The following is a 17,010-nucleotide window of genomic DNA, read 5'->3' as shown; positions in this document are numbered from 1 at the left end:
ACTTCTTCAGTGTCTCTTGGTATCTCATCCTGAATTCCTTTCTGGAAGTTCCACCTATTCTCTCCTGCCTAGCTACTGGCCATTCAGCTCTTTATTAAACCAGTCACACTGACACAGCTTCATACAGTGTAAACAAAAATATTCTGCAACTCCAGCTGGTTTTGAACTCACAAAGATCTGCCTGCTTCTGTTTTCCAAGTGCTGGGATTGATGGTGTCTACTATCATGTTCAACCTTTTATTTTGCTTTCTGCCTTTTTTGAGACAGGGTTTCTCACTCTGTACCAGGCTGACCTGGGACTCACAGAGATCCACTTGCCTCTGCCTCCTGAGTGCTGGGATTAAAGGTGTGCACCACCACTGCCAGGCCTCAACCTTTTATTCTTAAATAAGAGCAAAGTATAATTGTTGTAGTTCAATCTTCATGTTAAAATATCCTTCAAATTCTAGGGTAGTTCCCTGGGTTCCCAGAATGCCTGTAAGAAGAAAGGCATATTTGAAACATAGTGGGATAGCTATAAAGACACAATTACAAAATTACAGTATCTGTATTTCATTTTGAGACTATTAAGTTTTATAACTTTATTGTATACTTTCAGACAACTGTATGGTGATCAAGCAAGCTTTTTTGAGGCAGAAAAAGTGCCAAGGATTAAGCACAAGAAGAAAGGCACTGTGTCCATGGTGAACAATGGCAGTGACCAACATGGATCTCAGGTGAGGACATTGCTGGGAGATGAGCTTTGCTTAGGCATGAAGAACTGGAAGAAGCCTATGACGTTATCTTTTCAAGTTACTCAGTAATGAGAGAATATACTAACGGACATTTTTCTGGGGGCGGGAATATCAAATTATTTCTTTTCTACATTAAAATGGGGCCAGAGAGATAGCTAGTGGTTAAGGGCACTAACTGCTCTTCCATAGGACCCAGTTTGATTCCCAGCATCCACATTATGGCTCATGATGCTTTGAAACTCTAGTTCCAAGGCATCTGATGCTCTCTTCTGGCTTCCATGGGCATTGTGTACACATGAGACCACGCCACACATGTGTTGTTGATCAAGGGAACAACTGTGCACCTGTTGATATAAACAAAGTCTGTGTTTTTTATTTAGTTCTAGAAATGATTGTGCAATAATTGATACAGTAAATGTAAGTTGTGTTCTTTAGAGTTGTACATTATTTCAGAATTATATTTTTAAAAAATACTTATTATGTGCCTTTTGGTCTAGTTTCTTATCACTACAGGAGAAAATCTAGATTACCTTGATGGTGTTCATACAGTGTTTGGTGAAGTGACAGAAGGCATGGACATAGTTAAGAAAATCAATGAGACGTTTGTAGACAAGGATTTTGTTCCATATCAAGATATCAGGTGTGTTTACCTTTACTGTCTTAATAGACTAGAATGTTTTAATACTGATATTGAACATGTAATGGCATGAATGAGACTTCTACACATAGGACTAAAATCTCAGTTTCTTTTATTTTCCTGTGATAAAATACTCTTAAGGCCGGGCAGTGATGGCAGGTGCCTTTAATCCTGCCTTTAATCCAGCACTCAGGAGGCAGAGGCAGGTGGATCTCTGTGATTTCAAGGCGAGTTCCAGGACAGCCAGGGCTACACAGAGAAACCCTGTCTTGAAAAACAACAACAAAAAGTAACTTAAGGAAGAAATGGTTTATTTCAGTTCACAGCTCAAAGCTGTAGTAGGGATGAAGTAAGGGGTAATTAAAGTGGCGGGAGGGAACTTGAGGCAGCTAGCTACCCTGAGTTCACATTGATGAAGCAAAGTAATCAGTGCCTGTGCTCGGTCCACGGCCCAGCCATGAGATGGTGCCTGCCATGTCCAGCATGGGTCATCCCATCCCTTAGTCCAGTTAGTGGTGACACACGCTTTAAGCCCAGTACTTGGGAGGCTGAGGCAGGTGGATCTCTGAGTTTGAGGCCAGGCTGGTCTACAAAGTAAGTTCCATGAAAGCTAGGGCTATATAGGAAACCTTCCCTATCTTGGAAAAAAGAAAAAGAGAAAAAAAAAAAAAAAATCCCTCACTGGCATTCCCACAAACCACTTTAATATAGACTCCCTTTCGAAGTGTCCAGATCTTGCCAAGTTGACAGTTGAAATTAACCATCACAACTAGTTCCAGAATAATTCTAAACTGTGAATTAATATAAAATCATTGGAATCCTCATGAAAAGTAGTTTTTATATTTTTTTCTCTGTGCTAATTGTTATATTGGTAAGAATTACTCGTTTTCATTTTTCTTTTTTAGAATATTAAAAAATAGGGCACAGCTAACAAGGTTTAGAAATTTCCTTTTTTCTTTTCTTCTTTCTGTGTGTATTTTGAGTTAAGGCCTTTCTCTGTAACCCATCTTACTTGAAGCTTTCTCTCTAGCTCAGGCTAGAGTCAGATTTGAGCTTCTCTTCTCTTGACCTCCTGAATGCTGGGGATTACAGGTGCCAGCCATCATGCCCAGCTTAATTACATCATGGAGTACTACAGAGCAATAATAACGAAGGAGATAGAGTTACCTATTATAAAAGTATACTGTAGGTATATTACTATAGGCCAGGAATACCCATGCACTGGAGTCTTTGGACATTAGGAATACTTATATGTTAAAATCTGTGAAAGTAAGTTTGGATTCTGAAATAAATAACATTTGACTTGGATTTGTTTTGTAAGGATAAATCATACAGTGATTTTAGATGATCCATTTGATGACCCTCCTGATTTACTAATTCCTGATCGATCACCAGAACCTACAAGGGAACAATTAGATGTAAGTAGTACCTTAGTGTTGTTTGTTTTCTTTTCTTTGAGACAGTCTCTTCACTATGTAGCCTTGCTGGCCTGCAATTTAGCTTTGTAGTCCAGGCTGGCCTCAAATTCATAAAGATCCACCTACCTCTCCCACATTCTGGGATTAAAGAGTTTCTCCACCACACCCAACTAGTAGCATCTTCTTGTATAGGTATATTAAAACATGTATTTCTATTGCTTATCTTGTTTGTTATCCTAGAGCAAGTTTAGAATTCTTCTTTCACCCACAGGGATGCTTATTTTTGTAGTTGTTTCATTATTTCCTTAATTTCTCTCTTTAGTTTCTATTCCACCAGAAGTCTTAGTTCTCAAACCTTATATAAGCAGTGGTTTGGGAAGTTTTTCCTATCACCCAACTCTCAAGAATAGCCTTAAGGTCAGACTGAAAGATCATCTTATAAAATGCTTTTGAAGTGGGGATGTTCTGAAGCCAGGCTGGACCCAGGTATTTCTGTGAACCACAGAGAGCATTCTCTTAGGCATTTTAAAGTGTAAATTTAAGGTGTTCACAAGGCTTTCTTGAAGCTGAATTTAGTTTGGTATTTAATTCTAAAGTTATGTATCATTTCTACTGAACACTTAAGTTGGAAAAAAATATCTATACAAACATTTCTTTTGATTTTACAATAAGTCAGAAGCCAAGTCTGGCAATATTATAGAATTAATTTAAGTGCCCAGAGGCTTTAAGTTTCTATTCTGTAATTTTTGATAGGCCAAGAGTAAAACATAGTATCTTTCATGATTCTCAAATTTTAACTTCTGTTTTACAGAGTGGTCGGATAGGAGCAGATGAGGAAATTGATGACTTCAAAGGAAGATCAGCTGAAGAAGTAGAAGAAATAAAGGCAGAGAAAGAGGCTAAAACTCAAGCTATTCTTCTAGAGATGGTAAGATAATTTTGGTCAAAAAGTCATAATGTAACTCGAATGCAATGTATGTTATGTAACTTATATAACACATTCTTAGGAGTTTGTTTTCTTTGTGATAATAAACAAGTAAAAATTTAGTGAAATTTTTTTCCTCCTGGATTACATTTTGTAGGCCACAATAGCATGAAATAGAGTTTGGTTCTGTTTTTCCACAATTTACTGAGTGCCTTTTTAAAAACTGGGAGAGGTTAGGTGAGGTGAAGAGTGAAGGCGCTTTGCTGACAAGCCTGATGACCTCAGTTGGATCACTAAAACACACATGGTGAAAGGAGAGAGCCAACTTCTATAAGTTGTCCTCTGACCTCTATATGTACACCATTGCATGTGCACGCCCATATTCACAAACATGCACTACACCTACACACATACACAAATAAATGTAAAAATAGAAAGTAAAAAAAGTAGGCTATCATTAAGTTGTATTAGTTGAATTTTAGTTTTCACATAACTTTTAAACATTGTTTATTATACTGCATTTTATATATATTGGAGAATAGTTTATTTTGACCTGATTAATCATTTAGTTCTCTATAATAAGTCACATTTCTTTGGTTAGCTATATCAGCCCAGTTAATTATATGTATGTGTTTGCATGTGAGTATGTGTAACCGAAGGTGCCCATGGAGACCAGGTGTGTCAGGTCTTCATGGAGCTGGAGTTACAGGTAGTTTGAGTCTCCTGGCATACATTCTGGGAACCAAAATTAGGTTGTGTATGCCCCTAACCACTGAGCCATCTCTCCCAGTCTCCTGCAAGTTTTGTGGGGTTCCCCCCCCATTAACTTCTTTCTTATTTGTTCTGTCATTTATGGATTTCTATTTTTTCCTCTTTTGTGTTATGATCTTTTTTTTTTTTTTTTTTAAAGACAGGGTCTTACTGTGCTTCCCAAGCTAGTCTCAGTCTCCTAGGCTCATCAGCATACCAAGTAGCTTAGACTCCAGCCCGGAGTGTGCCACCATGCCTGGCCTGGCTGTAATACTTCTCATTGGGTGTAGTTGATAGGTTGTTGTTGCCTTTGAATTGGCTTCAGAAATGTTGAACAGATTTGTGGCTCTGTACCTTCTTCTGTTTCTGAATTTCAAGATTTTCTTTTTGGTATGTTTATTCACTAGGAGATTCTTTATATGATCATCACAGAGTTTTCAAATACATATAGCAGAATATTGCCCTCAAAATGCTTGTGGGAAATACATCATCATGGTTCTATCTCACTGCTGCCCTCTGTGGTCTTTAGTAGGAAATGTAGCAAGTGCATTTCAGTGTGGTCTGTGTAGTGCGGCAGCTGACTTTGATCTTGACTTTAGTCTGTAAAGTAAAAGGCGTTAAGGTTGAGACTTTAAGAGGAAAAACTATGTAGAAACTGGTTCCATATTGAAAAACAGTATGGAGAATTAGTTATTACACACAGGGAAGAGTGGATTCCACATAATCATATTTTTCAAAAATTCACCAACAAACAAAACTAATATATTGCTTATTGATGTTTGTGGTAAACATCTTAGACTATGAAAAGGAGTAGCCAAAAAATATGTGATCTTGTCAGGTGGTGGTGGCTGCGGTTATATGCCTTTATACCAACACTCGGGAGGCAGAGGCAGGTGGATCTCTGTGAGTTCGAAACCAGCCTGGTCTACAAGAGCTAGTTCCAGGACAGCCTCCAAAGCCACAGAGAAACCCTGTCTTGAAACAACAACAACAACAAAACTAAAAAAGGTGCAGTGGTGGTGGGGGCTGGCCGGCTGGAGAGATGGCTCAGAGGTTAAGAGCACTGGCTGTTTTCCCAGAGGTCCTGAGTTCAATTCCCAACAACCACATTGTGGCTCACAACCATCTATAATGAGGTCTGGTGCCCTCAGCTGCTGTGCAGGCATGCATGCAGGCAGAACACTGTGTACATGATAAATAAATAAATCTTAAAAAAAAAAAAAAAAGAAAGTGAGCCAGGCCTTGGTGGCGCAAGCCTTTAATCCCAGCACTCGGGAGGCAGAGGCAGGCGGATGGATCTCTGTGAGTTTGAGGCCAGCCTGGTCTCCAGAGTGAGTGCCAGGATAGGCTTCAAAGTTACACAGAGAAACCCTGTCTCAAAAAACCAAAAAAAAAAGTCTTTGTGAGAAAAGCAAGGACAATGGGACCAGGGAGTATATTCATTCATTCCTAGCCAGGTAGTTTTTTATTTCATCCATTAATTCTAAAATGCATTATTTTTATTTTGTGTGTGGGTGTATGTTAGGTGTACATGTGATGGTCAGAGGACAATGTTCAGGAAGGAGTTGGTTCTCTGCTTCCACTGAGGATCTAACTTAGTTCATCAGGTAGCAGGTGCTTTTATCCATTACACTAGCCCCAGTGGTTTTTATTGTTATACTTCATAACCTCTGCTTTACATCTTTTTAAAAAATAATATATCAAATACTTAAAAAAAGAAAAACTGTGATAGTCTGGGACTTTTGAAGCCAGGGTGGATCTGGATTCATATCCTAGTTATACCCCTTTTGATGTCACTGTACTTGTCTCTAAAGTGGAAATTGTGCCTAATGTGGTGGCATAGGCCTGTCATCTCAGTTCTCAGAAGGTGTGGATATAGGAGGACCACAAATTTGAGTCCAGTCAGAGTTACAGTAAGACCCTGTCTAAAATATAAATACATTTTTAAAGTAAATGAATGAATGGAAATTGTGGTATTGCTTGAAGAATTAGCAGTAATGATTCAGAAGTATCAAGTTAGGTGAAAATAAAACATTGGCTATTAATATTGTCAATACCAGGAAAAATACAGTTTTTAATAGAAAAAAAATTAATTGAAACAAATTTCATATTTGAAGAAACTGAGGTCACAAGAGTCTTGTCTTGGTTTCTTGGAATTTTCTTACAAGCACTCAGAAATCTCATACCAGTCCATTCTTGAACTGTATTCTAACATATCTGAGTCCTTGGAATTGATAGCAAGCACTTTTACCCTGTGTGCCGTTTTTCTAGCCCTTGACATAGTTTTTAGATTTTTTTTCATCCTGAACCTATAGCTCATGATGTAAATTTAGATGGTTCTAAAAGCAGTGTCGTGGGCTTGAATAAGATATTTGTAATAGAAACTAAAGGAACTGATTTGTATGCTTTGATTATTTGTAATTTTAGGTGGGAGACCTACCCGATGCAGATATTAAACCTCCAGAAAATGTGTTGTTTGTGTGTAAATTGAATCCAGTGACCACAGATGAGGACCTGGAGATAATATTCTCAAGATTTGGGCCAATAAGAAGGTAATCTCAGGATTAATGAGAAAGGATTTGGGAATATCTAGGTATTAATTGATTGGTGTGGGTGTTTGTTTTATTTTTTATTTATTTATTTGTGCTTTTGAAACAGGGTCTCATTTGTAGCCCTGGCTGGCCAGCAATATGCTATACAGACTACGTAGAGCTTGAACTCATAGAGACCCTCCTGCCTCTGCCTTCTGAGTGCTAGGACTTAAGACCCATGCCACCACACTCAGCAGAGATTTTCTAATTACACATTTTTGGTGAGGTTGTCAATTTTGAGTGAGTTTAAAAATTTATTTATTTATTTATTTTTGTGGGGCTGAGGATCATGCCGGTTAATCAAACTCCACCACTGAGACATATTCCCTGTCCCTTTGGTGAATTTCATACTGGTGATTTGTATAGGTGAGTGTTCCAACAGTAGGAAAGAAAAGTGTTTTCAGAAATGTGCACAAATTAAATATTTGAATGATTCTTAAATTCTTAACATTTTCACTATGAAATATATGAGTTAAACAATTTGTCTACTGTATAAACTCTCAACAACCTTACTTAATATTTAAAATGCTTATCTTATTTAAATTAGTTCCTAAAATTATTAGCAGTCCGTGCAGCATTAAAATTTCCAAGTTTACATATTTGTTTTTAAATTTATCATATAGCCAAGGATGACTTGGAACTTCTGATCCTCCTGCCTCCACCTCCTGAGTACTAGGATTATAGGTGGCCACCATACTCAGTTTCTGTGGTTCTGTGGATCCAGCTTAGGGCTTCTTTCATACTTAGCAAACTCTGTCAGTTGAGCTTTGTGTCCAGCTGTGTGTATGTGTGTATGTATTTGTGTGTGTGTGTGTGTGTGTGTGTGTGTGTGTGTGTGTGTGTGTGTAATACTACTCTGGCCTTGAACCTATCTTCCACACTCCTGAGAGTTGGAATTACAAGTTTATATTACCATACCTCAAAACAAAAAATTGTGATTTGTTGTTGTGGGTTTTATTTTTGTTTTGCATATGCAGGTGAGTTCAGAGGACAACCTTGGGTATCTTCCTCAAGCAGTGTCCACTTTTTTTTGAAGCAGTGTTTCTTCTTGCTGGCTGGTGCTCACCAAGTAGACTGTGCTGGCTGGACACACTGAGTTCTAGGGATCCATCTGTCTCCACCTCTCTGGTGCTGGAATTACAAACTCACATCACTGCACAGTACCAGACTCCCCTAGTTAAAATTTTTTTCTTTTGGCTAATTTTCCCTATATTATTATCATTGAGTATTTTATTTTAAATACTTATTATTTTTAAAAAGTATGTGGGTGTCTTCATGAGTAGAAACCACAAGTGCGTAGGTGTCCTTGGAGGTGTCCACAAGAGGGCACCAGATCCCGGAACTAGAGAGAGAGTTGTGAGTCACCTAGTATGCTGCTGGGAGTACAACTTGTCAGAGCATCCAGTGCTCTCAACCATTGAGCCATCTGTCCAGCCATTATTATCATCATTATTATTATTTTAAAAATAAACTTGTACTAGCTTTTTAGAAAATATATACAACTTGCAGGAGATAGTCTCTTACTTTTCTTTTCTTTTCTTTCTTTCCTCCTCCTCCTCATCCTCTTCCTCCTCCTCCTCCTCCTTCTTCTTCCTATTATTATAATTATTATTATTTTGTTTTTTCTTTGTGTAGCCCTGGCTGTCCTGGAGCTTGATCTGTAGACCAGGCTGGCCTCAAACTTAGAGATCCATGTACCTCTTCCAAGTACTGAGATGAAAGGCATGGGCTACCACTGCCCAGCTTCTTCCCCCTTCACCCATGTGGGTGCCAGGGAATGAGCTCAGGTTCTCAGTCCCAGGAGCAAGTGCCTTTCTGAACCATCTCTTGGCCCCTCCCCTATATTATTAATGTAGAAATATGCAAAGCTAGTCAAAGAAGGTTATTTTCCTAGCTGGTTAACTTGTCCTGTGTTTAGGATCTCCTTTTCTTTAAGGTTTTGGAAATGGTTCATATGATACTTGGGGAGAGACAAGTCAGGTACTTTCAACTCCATCTTTTTGGCTTTTTCCCTTGATATTGTTTGGTGAATTAGCTCTGTGTGGTAAGCCTAAACTGAGGTGACTCATGCCTTTAATCTGAGCACTTAGGAGACAGCAGCAGCCAGGTCTCTATGATCAAGACCAGCCCTGTCTACATAGTGAGTTCCAGGCTAGCTAGGGCTACATAGTGTGGGTCCTTACATCAAATTCAAAAGAATAAACATACTAAGCACTTGTGTATGTAACAGATACTCATTAAGTCTCTTATGTTTGGACTAAAAAAGACCTTATGATTTAAAGATTTTACTGCATATGATAGTGTACATAGGAGGTTGAGGGATTAAGGTTGCTGTTGAGTTTGAGATTCCCTGGGCTTCATAGTGAGTACCAGGCCAACCATGGATCACAAGAAGATTTTGGCTCAGAAATGTGAAAATACATAAAGTAATTTAAAAATGAAACAGGTTATTTTTGTTAAAAGGAAACCTGCTCCCACTTCCACCACTATAGCCTAGTTTGTGTATTTACAATAGAATTTAGGTAATTCATTTACTAGATTAATGATCTCTCTCTCTCTCTCTCTCTCTCTCTCTCTCTCTCTCTCTCTCTCTCTGTGTGTGTGTGTGTGTGTGTGTGTGTGTGTGTGTATGTGTGTGTGTGTGTTTAAATAGACTTGTTCCTGAAAACTTTGCCATCTATGAGTTTAATAACTGGCTTATTTTGTTCTGGCCTGAAGAATTAGAGCAAATGGTTTCTTTTTTCTTTGATTTTTTAAAAATGACTTTTCAAAAAAATTTTCTTTTCAGTTGTGAAGTTATTCGAGATTGGAAAACAGGAGAATCCCTGTGTTATGCTTTTATTGAATTTGAAAAGGTATGTCATAGTCTAAGTATGCCAGGTTCTGTTTTTTTCTTACTTAGTTTTCAAGGATGGGTTCTTGTTGTGTTGCCTTGGCTGATGTTGTACTAATTATCTTCCTGCTTCAGCCTCCTGTTTATCTAATTAGAGGTACTGCACTTGCCTCGAACTTGAGTAGTCTTAAAACACACATACATGCACATGAACATGCACACGCACATACCCATCTATGTACATTATTCTGGGTCAGGGGCATTGAGTATACAGTTTAAGATTAGCTTTGGTTGTAAATGGTGATTACATGTGAAATCCAAGGGCATGGTATAAAGGCAGGTTACACTTAACAGACTGAGAACATAGTAGGATAGCAGATTGAGTACATAGTTCTCAATTATCTGTTATGTTAAGGTATTTTATTAACTTGGCCACAGGTCTAGCAAAAATTTAGTCTTTTGGTAGGCAAGAGGGATTTTTAGAAAATGATATTAGCTCATGCACATTTGATTGAATTTCACTTTTGAAGAGATTTCTTATTGTCTAGGTTTAAGTGTATTGAATGTTTTCAAATACTTAATCCTTCTATAAAAAAGATCTGGAAAGTTTCTCTTTGGGGCAGTAGTATAGTGATGGATTGATTTATGCATATTCAAGTATAAATAAGCTAATTAATTAGACCAGTATTGATTGTTTACCATGTGCCTGACAGTACTCTAAAAGCAATAGGCAGAGTTTAATGATGCTTAATTCTTTGATACACATGGTAAATAAATGTGGTTATAACTAATTCTTTTATCTGCTCCTCTTGGAATTGTTTCTAGCAAGTTGTAAATAGACAAAGAATGTTTCTAAGCATCTAGAAGAAAATTAATTAGTGCTCAGTTGAAATGCATCATTGTAGCCTTCAGATGTCAGAATGGATCTAGAACTCAGGAAATTACTAAGAGAAATAAGTCTTTTTCACTAAGGATGTGGCTTGGTTTGTAGGGTGCTTGTCTAGCATGTACATGACCCTGGGACTCTGCCTCAAAAACAAAACCTAGTAAAACAAAGGCTCTTGTGTTGCACAGACCATTTTATATGCTTCTGAATTTAGACAGGTGTACTGTGTGTGTGTGGCAACAGACAGACATCCACATTCCATTTGTTGGTTATGGAGTATTTCATCAGACCAGCACTCTGTAGTCAATTACAAAAATATTTCTGCACCAAAACAAAGTCTAGTCATGCCAAGTTGATTTTGAAAATGGCCAAAGGTCCTCCATTAGGTCAGATACTGCTGCCAAAATTCCAGGGTTTGGTTATGGTTTGGTTTGGTTTCTTGTTTTTTGAGACAGGGTTTGTCTGTGTAGCCTAGCTATCCTGCAAATTAGTTCTGTAGGCCAAGCTGGTCTTGAACTCACAGAGATCATCCACTTGCCTCTGCCTCTGGAGTGCTGGGATTAAAGGTGTATGCCATGACTGCCTGGCTTGCCAGAGGTTTTTGTTTGGTTCTGGAGATTCCCCACACACACACACCCAGTTTTTTTTTGGTTTGTTTGTTTGTTTGTTTGTTTGTTTCGAGACAGGGTTTCTCTGTGGCTTTGGAGGCTGTCCTGGAACTAGCTCTTGTAGACCAGGCTGGTCTCGAACTCACAGAGATCCTCGCTTCTGCCTCTGCCTCTGCCTCCCGAGTGCTGGGACTAAAGGTGTGCGCCACCAATGCCCAGCAACACAGCCAGTTCTTTGTGTGTGCTAAGCTAACCCCTACCCTGCTAAATTACTTTTAACACCAAATTTATGGAAACAAAATTCACTTTGGGGATATAGTATTTTTGAATATTGAGTAACTAGAATTGTAGACTTGCATCACCCAGTTGGTAAGTGTATGTGTGTCCACTACTCATGCCTTCTCAGCTCAAATGATGGCTCCAACCTTTGCCTACTTCTATATTGTACCTCACTAAACTTCTGTTTACTCGTTGTGATAATGGAGATAATAGGTGGATGCTGGAAAGGTTCTTAACAGCATTAATTGAGATAGTAAATGCAATGCTTTTAATATCTAGTATATAAGAAGTACTTGAATTTTAGTTTTAGTAATAACCTTTTTGTATTAGCAGTATTCGTTCTAGTTGCAGACATCTTTCCTGTAAACATTCATGCTTGAGTTTTTGTAATCACTAACAGGAAGAAGACTGTGAGAAAGCTTTCTTCAAAATGGATAATGTACTCATAGATGACAGGAGAATACATGTGGATTTTAGCCAGTCTGTTGCAAAGGTTAAATGGAAAGGGAAAGGTATGTTGGTTTATCTCCTTTTGTTGGTGTTCTGCTTCAGGTGTGTGTCTGTGTGTGTGTGTGTGTGTGTGTGTGTGTGTGTGTGTGTGTGTACAAGTGCTTTAATTTTTTACTGTTAATGAAGGGAAATGTTAATTAATAGAATTCGGATCCCTTAGGATTTTATAAAGCTGCTGTCTAGAATGTGTGTATATATGTGTTGATGGATGAAAACACATCTCTTTTTAATGTTTGCTTATATTGTGAGCTATTTCAAAGTACCCATTGAAGACATGATCTATTACTTACATAACTATGACTTTGATGATTTGGTCCTGTTAGATGCAAACTTCTTAAAAGCTTTGTTTCTTGTTTTGTTATATAAAATTCTCTTCCATTCCTCTTCAACCCAGTTTCTCTTCCCAGAAGTAACCAATTACCTGTTCTTTCTTCAACCATTCTTTGTGTACATATGCATATGTGTTTTTCCTCATTTTAAAAAGGAAAATTCAAAGGATGCAGATTACATACTTCAGTATTGTAATTTAAGAAAATCGGCTTGGGAGAAAGATGTCATGTGGCAGGGTTCAAGCAGAGGGTTTTTTTTTTTTTTTTTTTTTTTTCTGGGGAAGGAATCATAATATGGGGGAAGGGAAGGGAGGAGACCAGTCTCTGGAGACAGGAACAGCAGGAGAGTGGAAAGAGGGAGAGAGAGAGGGAGAGGAGGATGGGAGGTGGGCAGGGCCCTTTTAAAAGGGAACACAGTGAATGTGCACAGGTGGTGCTCTTAGTGGCTGCAGCTGAGGACGTATCCTGTCAGAACCCCAAGGACAGGCCAGTACAGAAACCTGAATACTAACATTCCTTCCTTTTTATTTAATATACAAAGATGAGGTGATGCTGGGTAGTGGTGTGCATGCCTGTAATCCCAGCACTCAGGAGGCAGAAGCAGGTGGATCTTTGGGAATTCGAGACCAACCTGGTCTACAAGAGCTAGTTCCGGGACAGACTCCCAAGCTACACAGGGAAACCCTGTCTTGAAAAACCAAACCAAAAAAAAAAAAAAAATGAGGCGTCAGAAACGGGTAGCAGGTAAGGTAGGGATGAGATTGCTTTCTGCTGACCTGCAGGGAGGGAAGGGGGAGGCGTTGTTTATCTTTGGGGGAGGTACTATTGTCAATAGCCATTTTTTTACTGCTCTAGGTAGTGCATCACCCACCAGGTGACAAAGAGTGAGAAACCCAAGAGCTACACCAATTTACTTCAACACTATCCAGTTGTGGTAACCGACTCCCATCTTGGAAAACACTTTTTTTTTTTTTTAACTAAAGAGAGGTTGGGGGAGGGACCAGCAAGGACCCAAAATGTTATTAAAATAGGTTGATAAAAGGGACAAGCAAGACAAAAAGGACTAAGTGGAGACTATATATTATTTAGTTTGAAAGAAAGTTCTCAGTTTTATAAGAAAAATGTAATAAACATATATTTTAGTTACCATTTAACAAAGAAATATTAAAGCTAATCTGGAGATGCCATCCTAGTGGATCCAGATCAACTCTCTAGGGCTTAAAGCACCATCTGCCATCACCACAGCATCACTCAGATGTGTTTGGTAGCCTTGCCCCTCCAGCTCTATGGCCAACAGCTGGTAGTCCTGCAACAATAGCTGATTAGGAATACCACTGGGTCTCCAAAACACATCCAAATGGGAGCAAGGAGGTATAGACATAGCTCCTATGAGTGAGGCAAAAAAAGTAAGACCCAAGTGTTATGATAAATCTTTCCGCCAAAAGCTGCCCGAGCCCTACCGCCACGTGGGCCATTTCCGCCAGCCTCCTGAGTTCTGCCCTCCGAGTTAGGGCCCCAATTAATGCACAGAGACTTATATTAGGTACAAATGCTGCTTGGCCAATGACTAGGATTCTCATCTGTTAGCTCAGTCTTAATTATCATCAATCTATATATTTTATAAGACTTATCTTATGGGACGCCTTCCATTGGCGTCCACTTGCCAGTGTATCATATGGCAACTCTGGAGGCAGAGAGAGTCCACTTCCTTCTTCCCTTGTTTATGTATGAGTCTCCCTGCTATGTCATTTCCTTGCCTGGATCATCACTTCTTTACTACATTTCCCAGAATCCTCCTTGACTCCTAGTCCCATCTAACTTGCTGCCTCATTGGCCAAACAGTACTTTATTCAACAATCAATAAGATGAACATACACAGAAGTACATTCCCCATCACCCCCGGGTCTGCAATTCCTAGCACTCCAGGAATTCAGAGAGGGTCGATTTCAAGACAGGCACAGGCCACCCAGTGAGTCATCACTCAAAGCGTGGAGGCCAAGGACTCTGAGTCTGAGAAGAAGACAGTTCCCTGGTACCAGGACTTGGAGAAAAGCTGGAAGGCGAGAGGAAAGGACTGTGCCTCACTTCCAGGCTATGGAGTCTAGGTTGGCCTCAAACTTAGTATTTTCCTGCTCCAGTCTTCTAAGTGCTAAGAATATAAGCTGTGACGGTAAGTCTTTCCGCCAAAAGCTGCTGAGCCCCACTGCCACGTGTGCGCTTTATGCCAGCCACCCCGCCCGAGTTAGGGCCCAAATTAATACACAGAGAAACTTGTATTAGGTTCAAAGCTGCTTGGCCAATGACTGGAATTCTTCATCTGTTAGCTCAGTCTTAATTATCATAAACCTATATATTTTATAAGATTTATCTTATAGAGGATGCCTTTCGCTGGCACCCTCTCTTGCCGGTGGCTCACATGGCGCCACTGGAGGAAGAGCCGAGGGGAAAAGGGGAACCCTTCCTGTTTCCTTTGCTTAAATATGAGTCTCCTTGCTATGTCACTTCCTGCCTGGATCACCACTTCTCTACTACATTTCCCAGAATCTTCTTTGACTCCTAGTCCCGTCTAACTTGCTGTCTCATTGGCCAAACAGTATTTTATTTAACAATCAATAAGATAAACATACACAGAAGTACTTCCCCCATCAATAAGCATTGACTTTCCAACCTAATTGTGAATTTTTTCATCTTGTGTACTTTTTGTATGTGTGTGTATGTGCATATGTGTTAAGGATTGAGCATAGTAGCCCACTAAGTATATGTCCTATCATGGAACTGTCTTCCATCTGAGGTTTTTTCTTTGTTTTTGTTTTGTTTTTTCAATCTGTAGCTTTGGAGCCTGTCCTGGAACTCTCTCTGTAGACCAGGTTGGCCTGGAACTCACAGAGATCCGACTGCCTCTGCCTCCCGTGTGCTGGGATTAAAGGCATGCACCACCACCGCCCGGCTTACTAGCTGAATTAAAAAAAAATTTTTTTTACAGTGTTTTTAAAAGGTCTCACTTAGGGTTGAGCATTGGGGAGGCAGAAGCAAGAGATCTCTGTGAGTTCCAGGCCAGATTAGTTTACATAGCCATTTCCAGGCCAGCCAGGGCTACATAGTTAAGACCCTGTCTCAGAAAAACAAAAACAAAAGCAAAACAGTGACAACAAAAAATGTTTCACTTTGGTAATTATTTACATGTGATGCTAATTTTTACCAGGAAAATTAAGATTAACTTCTCTTCTTTGTTAAAAGATTTATTTATTTCTATTTTGTATGTCTGAGTATTTTGCTTGTACGTATGTATGTGCACCATGTGTATGCCTGGTGCTGGCAGAGACCAGAGTATTAGATTCCCTGGAACTGGAGTTACAGATAGCTATGAGCCACCATGAGGGTTCTAAGAGTTGAACCCAGGTCCTCTGTAAGAGCAATGCTCTTAACCATGTTGCCATCATTCCAGCCAGATTACTTTATACCAGTTATAATTAGTTTCTTATGGTTTTACTGCATTTTAAAAGCAAGAAATAAGTAGGACTGTTTGGTGGTAAATAGCAGGGGCTTTCGAAGAGGGAGAAATAGGTTAGTAGAGTTGGCTGCTGGAAGGCCCACTGGAAGCTGTGACGTGTGATATAGGAGGAAGTGACTTGGATCATTGGCCTGTGCTCTGTTTCTCCTGGGCTTCCTTCCCTGCTCTTGAAATACATAACTAATGCTCTTTTGAATGCTTTGTCAAAATGAATTGATAGTTTTTCAGTATTTTTTGTTAAGGCCTATAAAAAAATCCAGATAAATATCTGGTCTCTGTGAAGAATTTCCTTTCTCCCCATTGTTCCTTCACAACAGCCTTCACCTTTCCAGAAGCCATGCTGTGTGCTGTGTGCTTCCTCAGTACACATGCAGGTTTCCCAACCAGTGCCTCACCCTTTGTCTTCTCATTTATAAATCAAATTCATGCTCAGTCCACTGCTTAGAGGGCACATATTTTTCTCTGTTCCTCAAAGAGAACTTTTTTGTTTGTTTGTTTTTTTGAGACAGGGGTTCTCTGTGTAGCTTTGGAGCCTATCCTGGCACTCGCTCTGGAGGCCAGGCTGGCCTCGAACTCACAGAGATCCGCCTGCCTCTGTCTCCCGAGTGCTGGGATTAAAGGCGTGCGCCACCAACGCCTGGCCTCAAAGAGGACTTTTTAGTTCACAATTGGATTAGAATGCTCAGGAGTCAGCTTCTCTTGTGGTTGAAGGAGAAACCTGTTCCACCTGACTCACCAGTCTCACCAGAATGATTTTTGACTTGCTCTTTATAAAAGTGGTGGCGGAAAGCAGCATGGTGTCGGTCCCTGTACTCTTTGCCAGACTGGCCTCTTGTTTTGTTTTTTACATGTTATAATTATGGGTTTATAGGGAGAAATTATATGTCTGTTTAGGAATAGTGTTAGCTGCTGGCTTACTGCAGTGTAGTTCATGGACCTAGTGGCTCTGCTTGAACAATGTAGTATGGGATGTAGTATGGGTGTTTCAGTTGGATGTTG

At 39.5% G+C, this 17,010-nt stretch overlaps 1 protein-coding gene across 1 annotated transcript in view; it reads left to right on the top strand.

The window, feature by feature from the left end:
• Ppil4 (peptidylprolyl isomerase like 4) overlaps positions 1–17,010 on the top strand; it is a 36,989-nt gene that overhangs the window by 6,943 nt on the left and 13,036 nt on the right. Inside the window, exons 4-10 of the mRNA XM_027402051.2 lie at positions 599–716; positions 1,232–1,374; positions 2,693–2,789; positions 3,601–3,717; positions 6,892–7,016; positions 9,844–9,910; positions 12,062–12,173. Of these exons, the coding sequence (XP_027257852.1) occupies positions 599–716; positions 1,232–1,374; positions 2,693–2,789; positions 3,601–3,717; positions 6,892–7,016; positions 9,844–9,910; positions 12,062–12,173 (779 nt within the window). The remainder of the gene's footprint in view (positions 1–598; positions 717–1,231; positions 1,375–2,692; positions 2,790–3,600; positions 3,718–6,891; positions 7,017–9,843; positions 9,911–12,061; positions 12,174–17,010) is intronic.

Source organism: Cricetulus griseus, chromosome 2, assembly GCF_003668045.3.
Source record: "Cricetulus griseus strain 17A/GY chromosome 2, alternate assembly CriGri-PICRH-1.0, whole genome shotgun sequence".
Classification (NCBI taxonomy): Eukaryota; Metazoa; Chordata; class Mammalia; order Rodentia; family Cricetidae; genus Cricetulus; species Cricetulus griseus.
The sequence above is the reverse complement of the archived record's forward strand: the minus strand, read 5'-3'. Positions and strand labels throughout refer to the sequence as shown.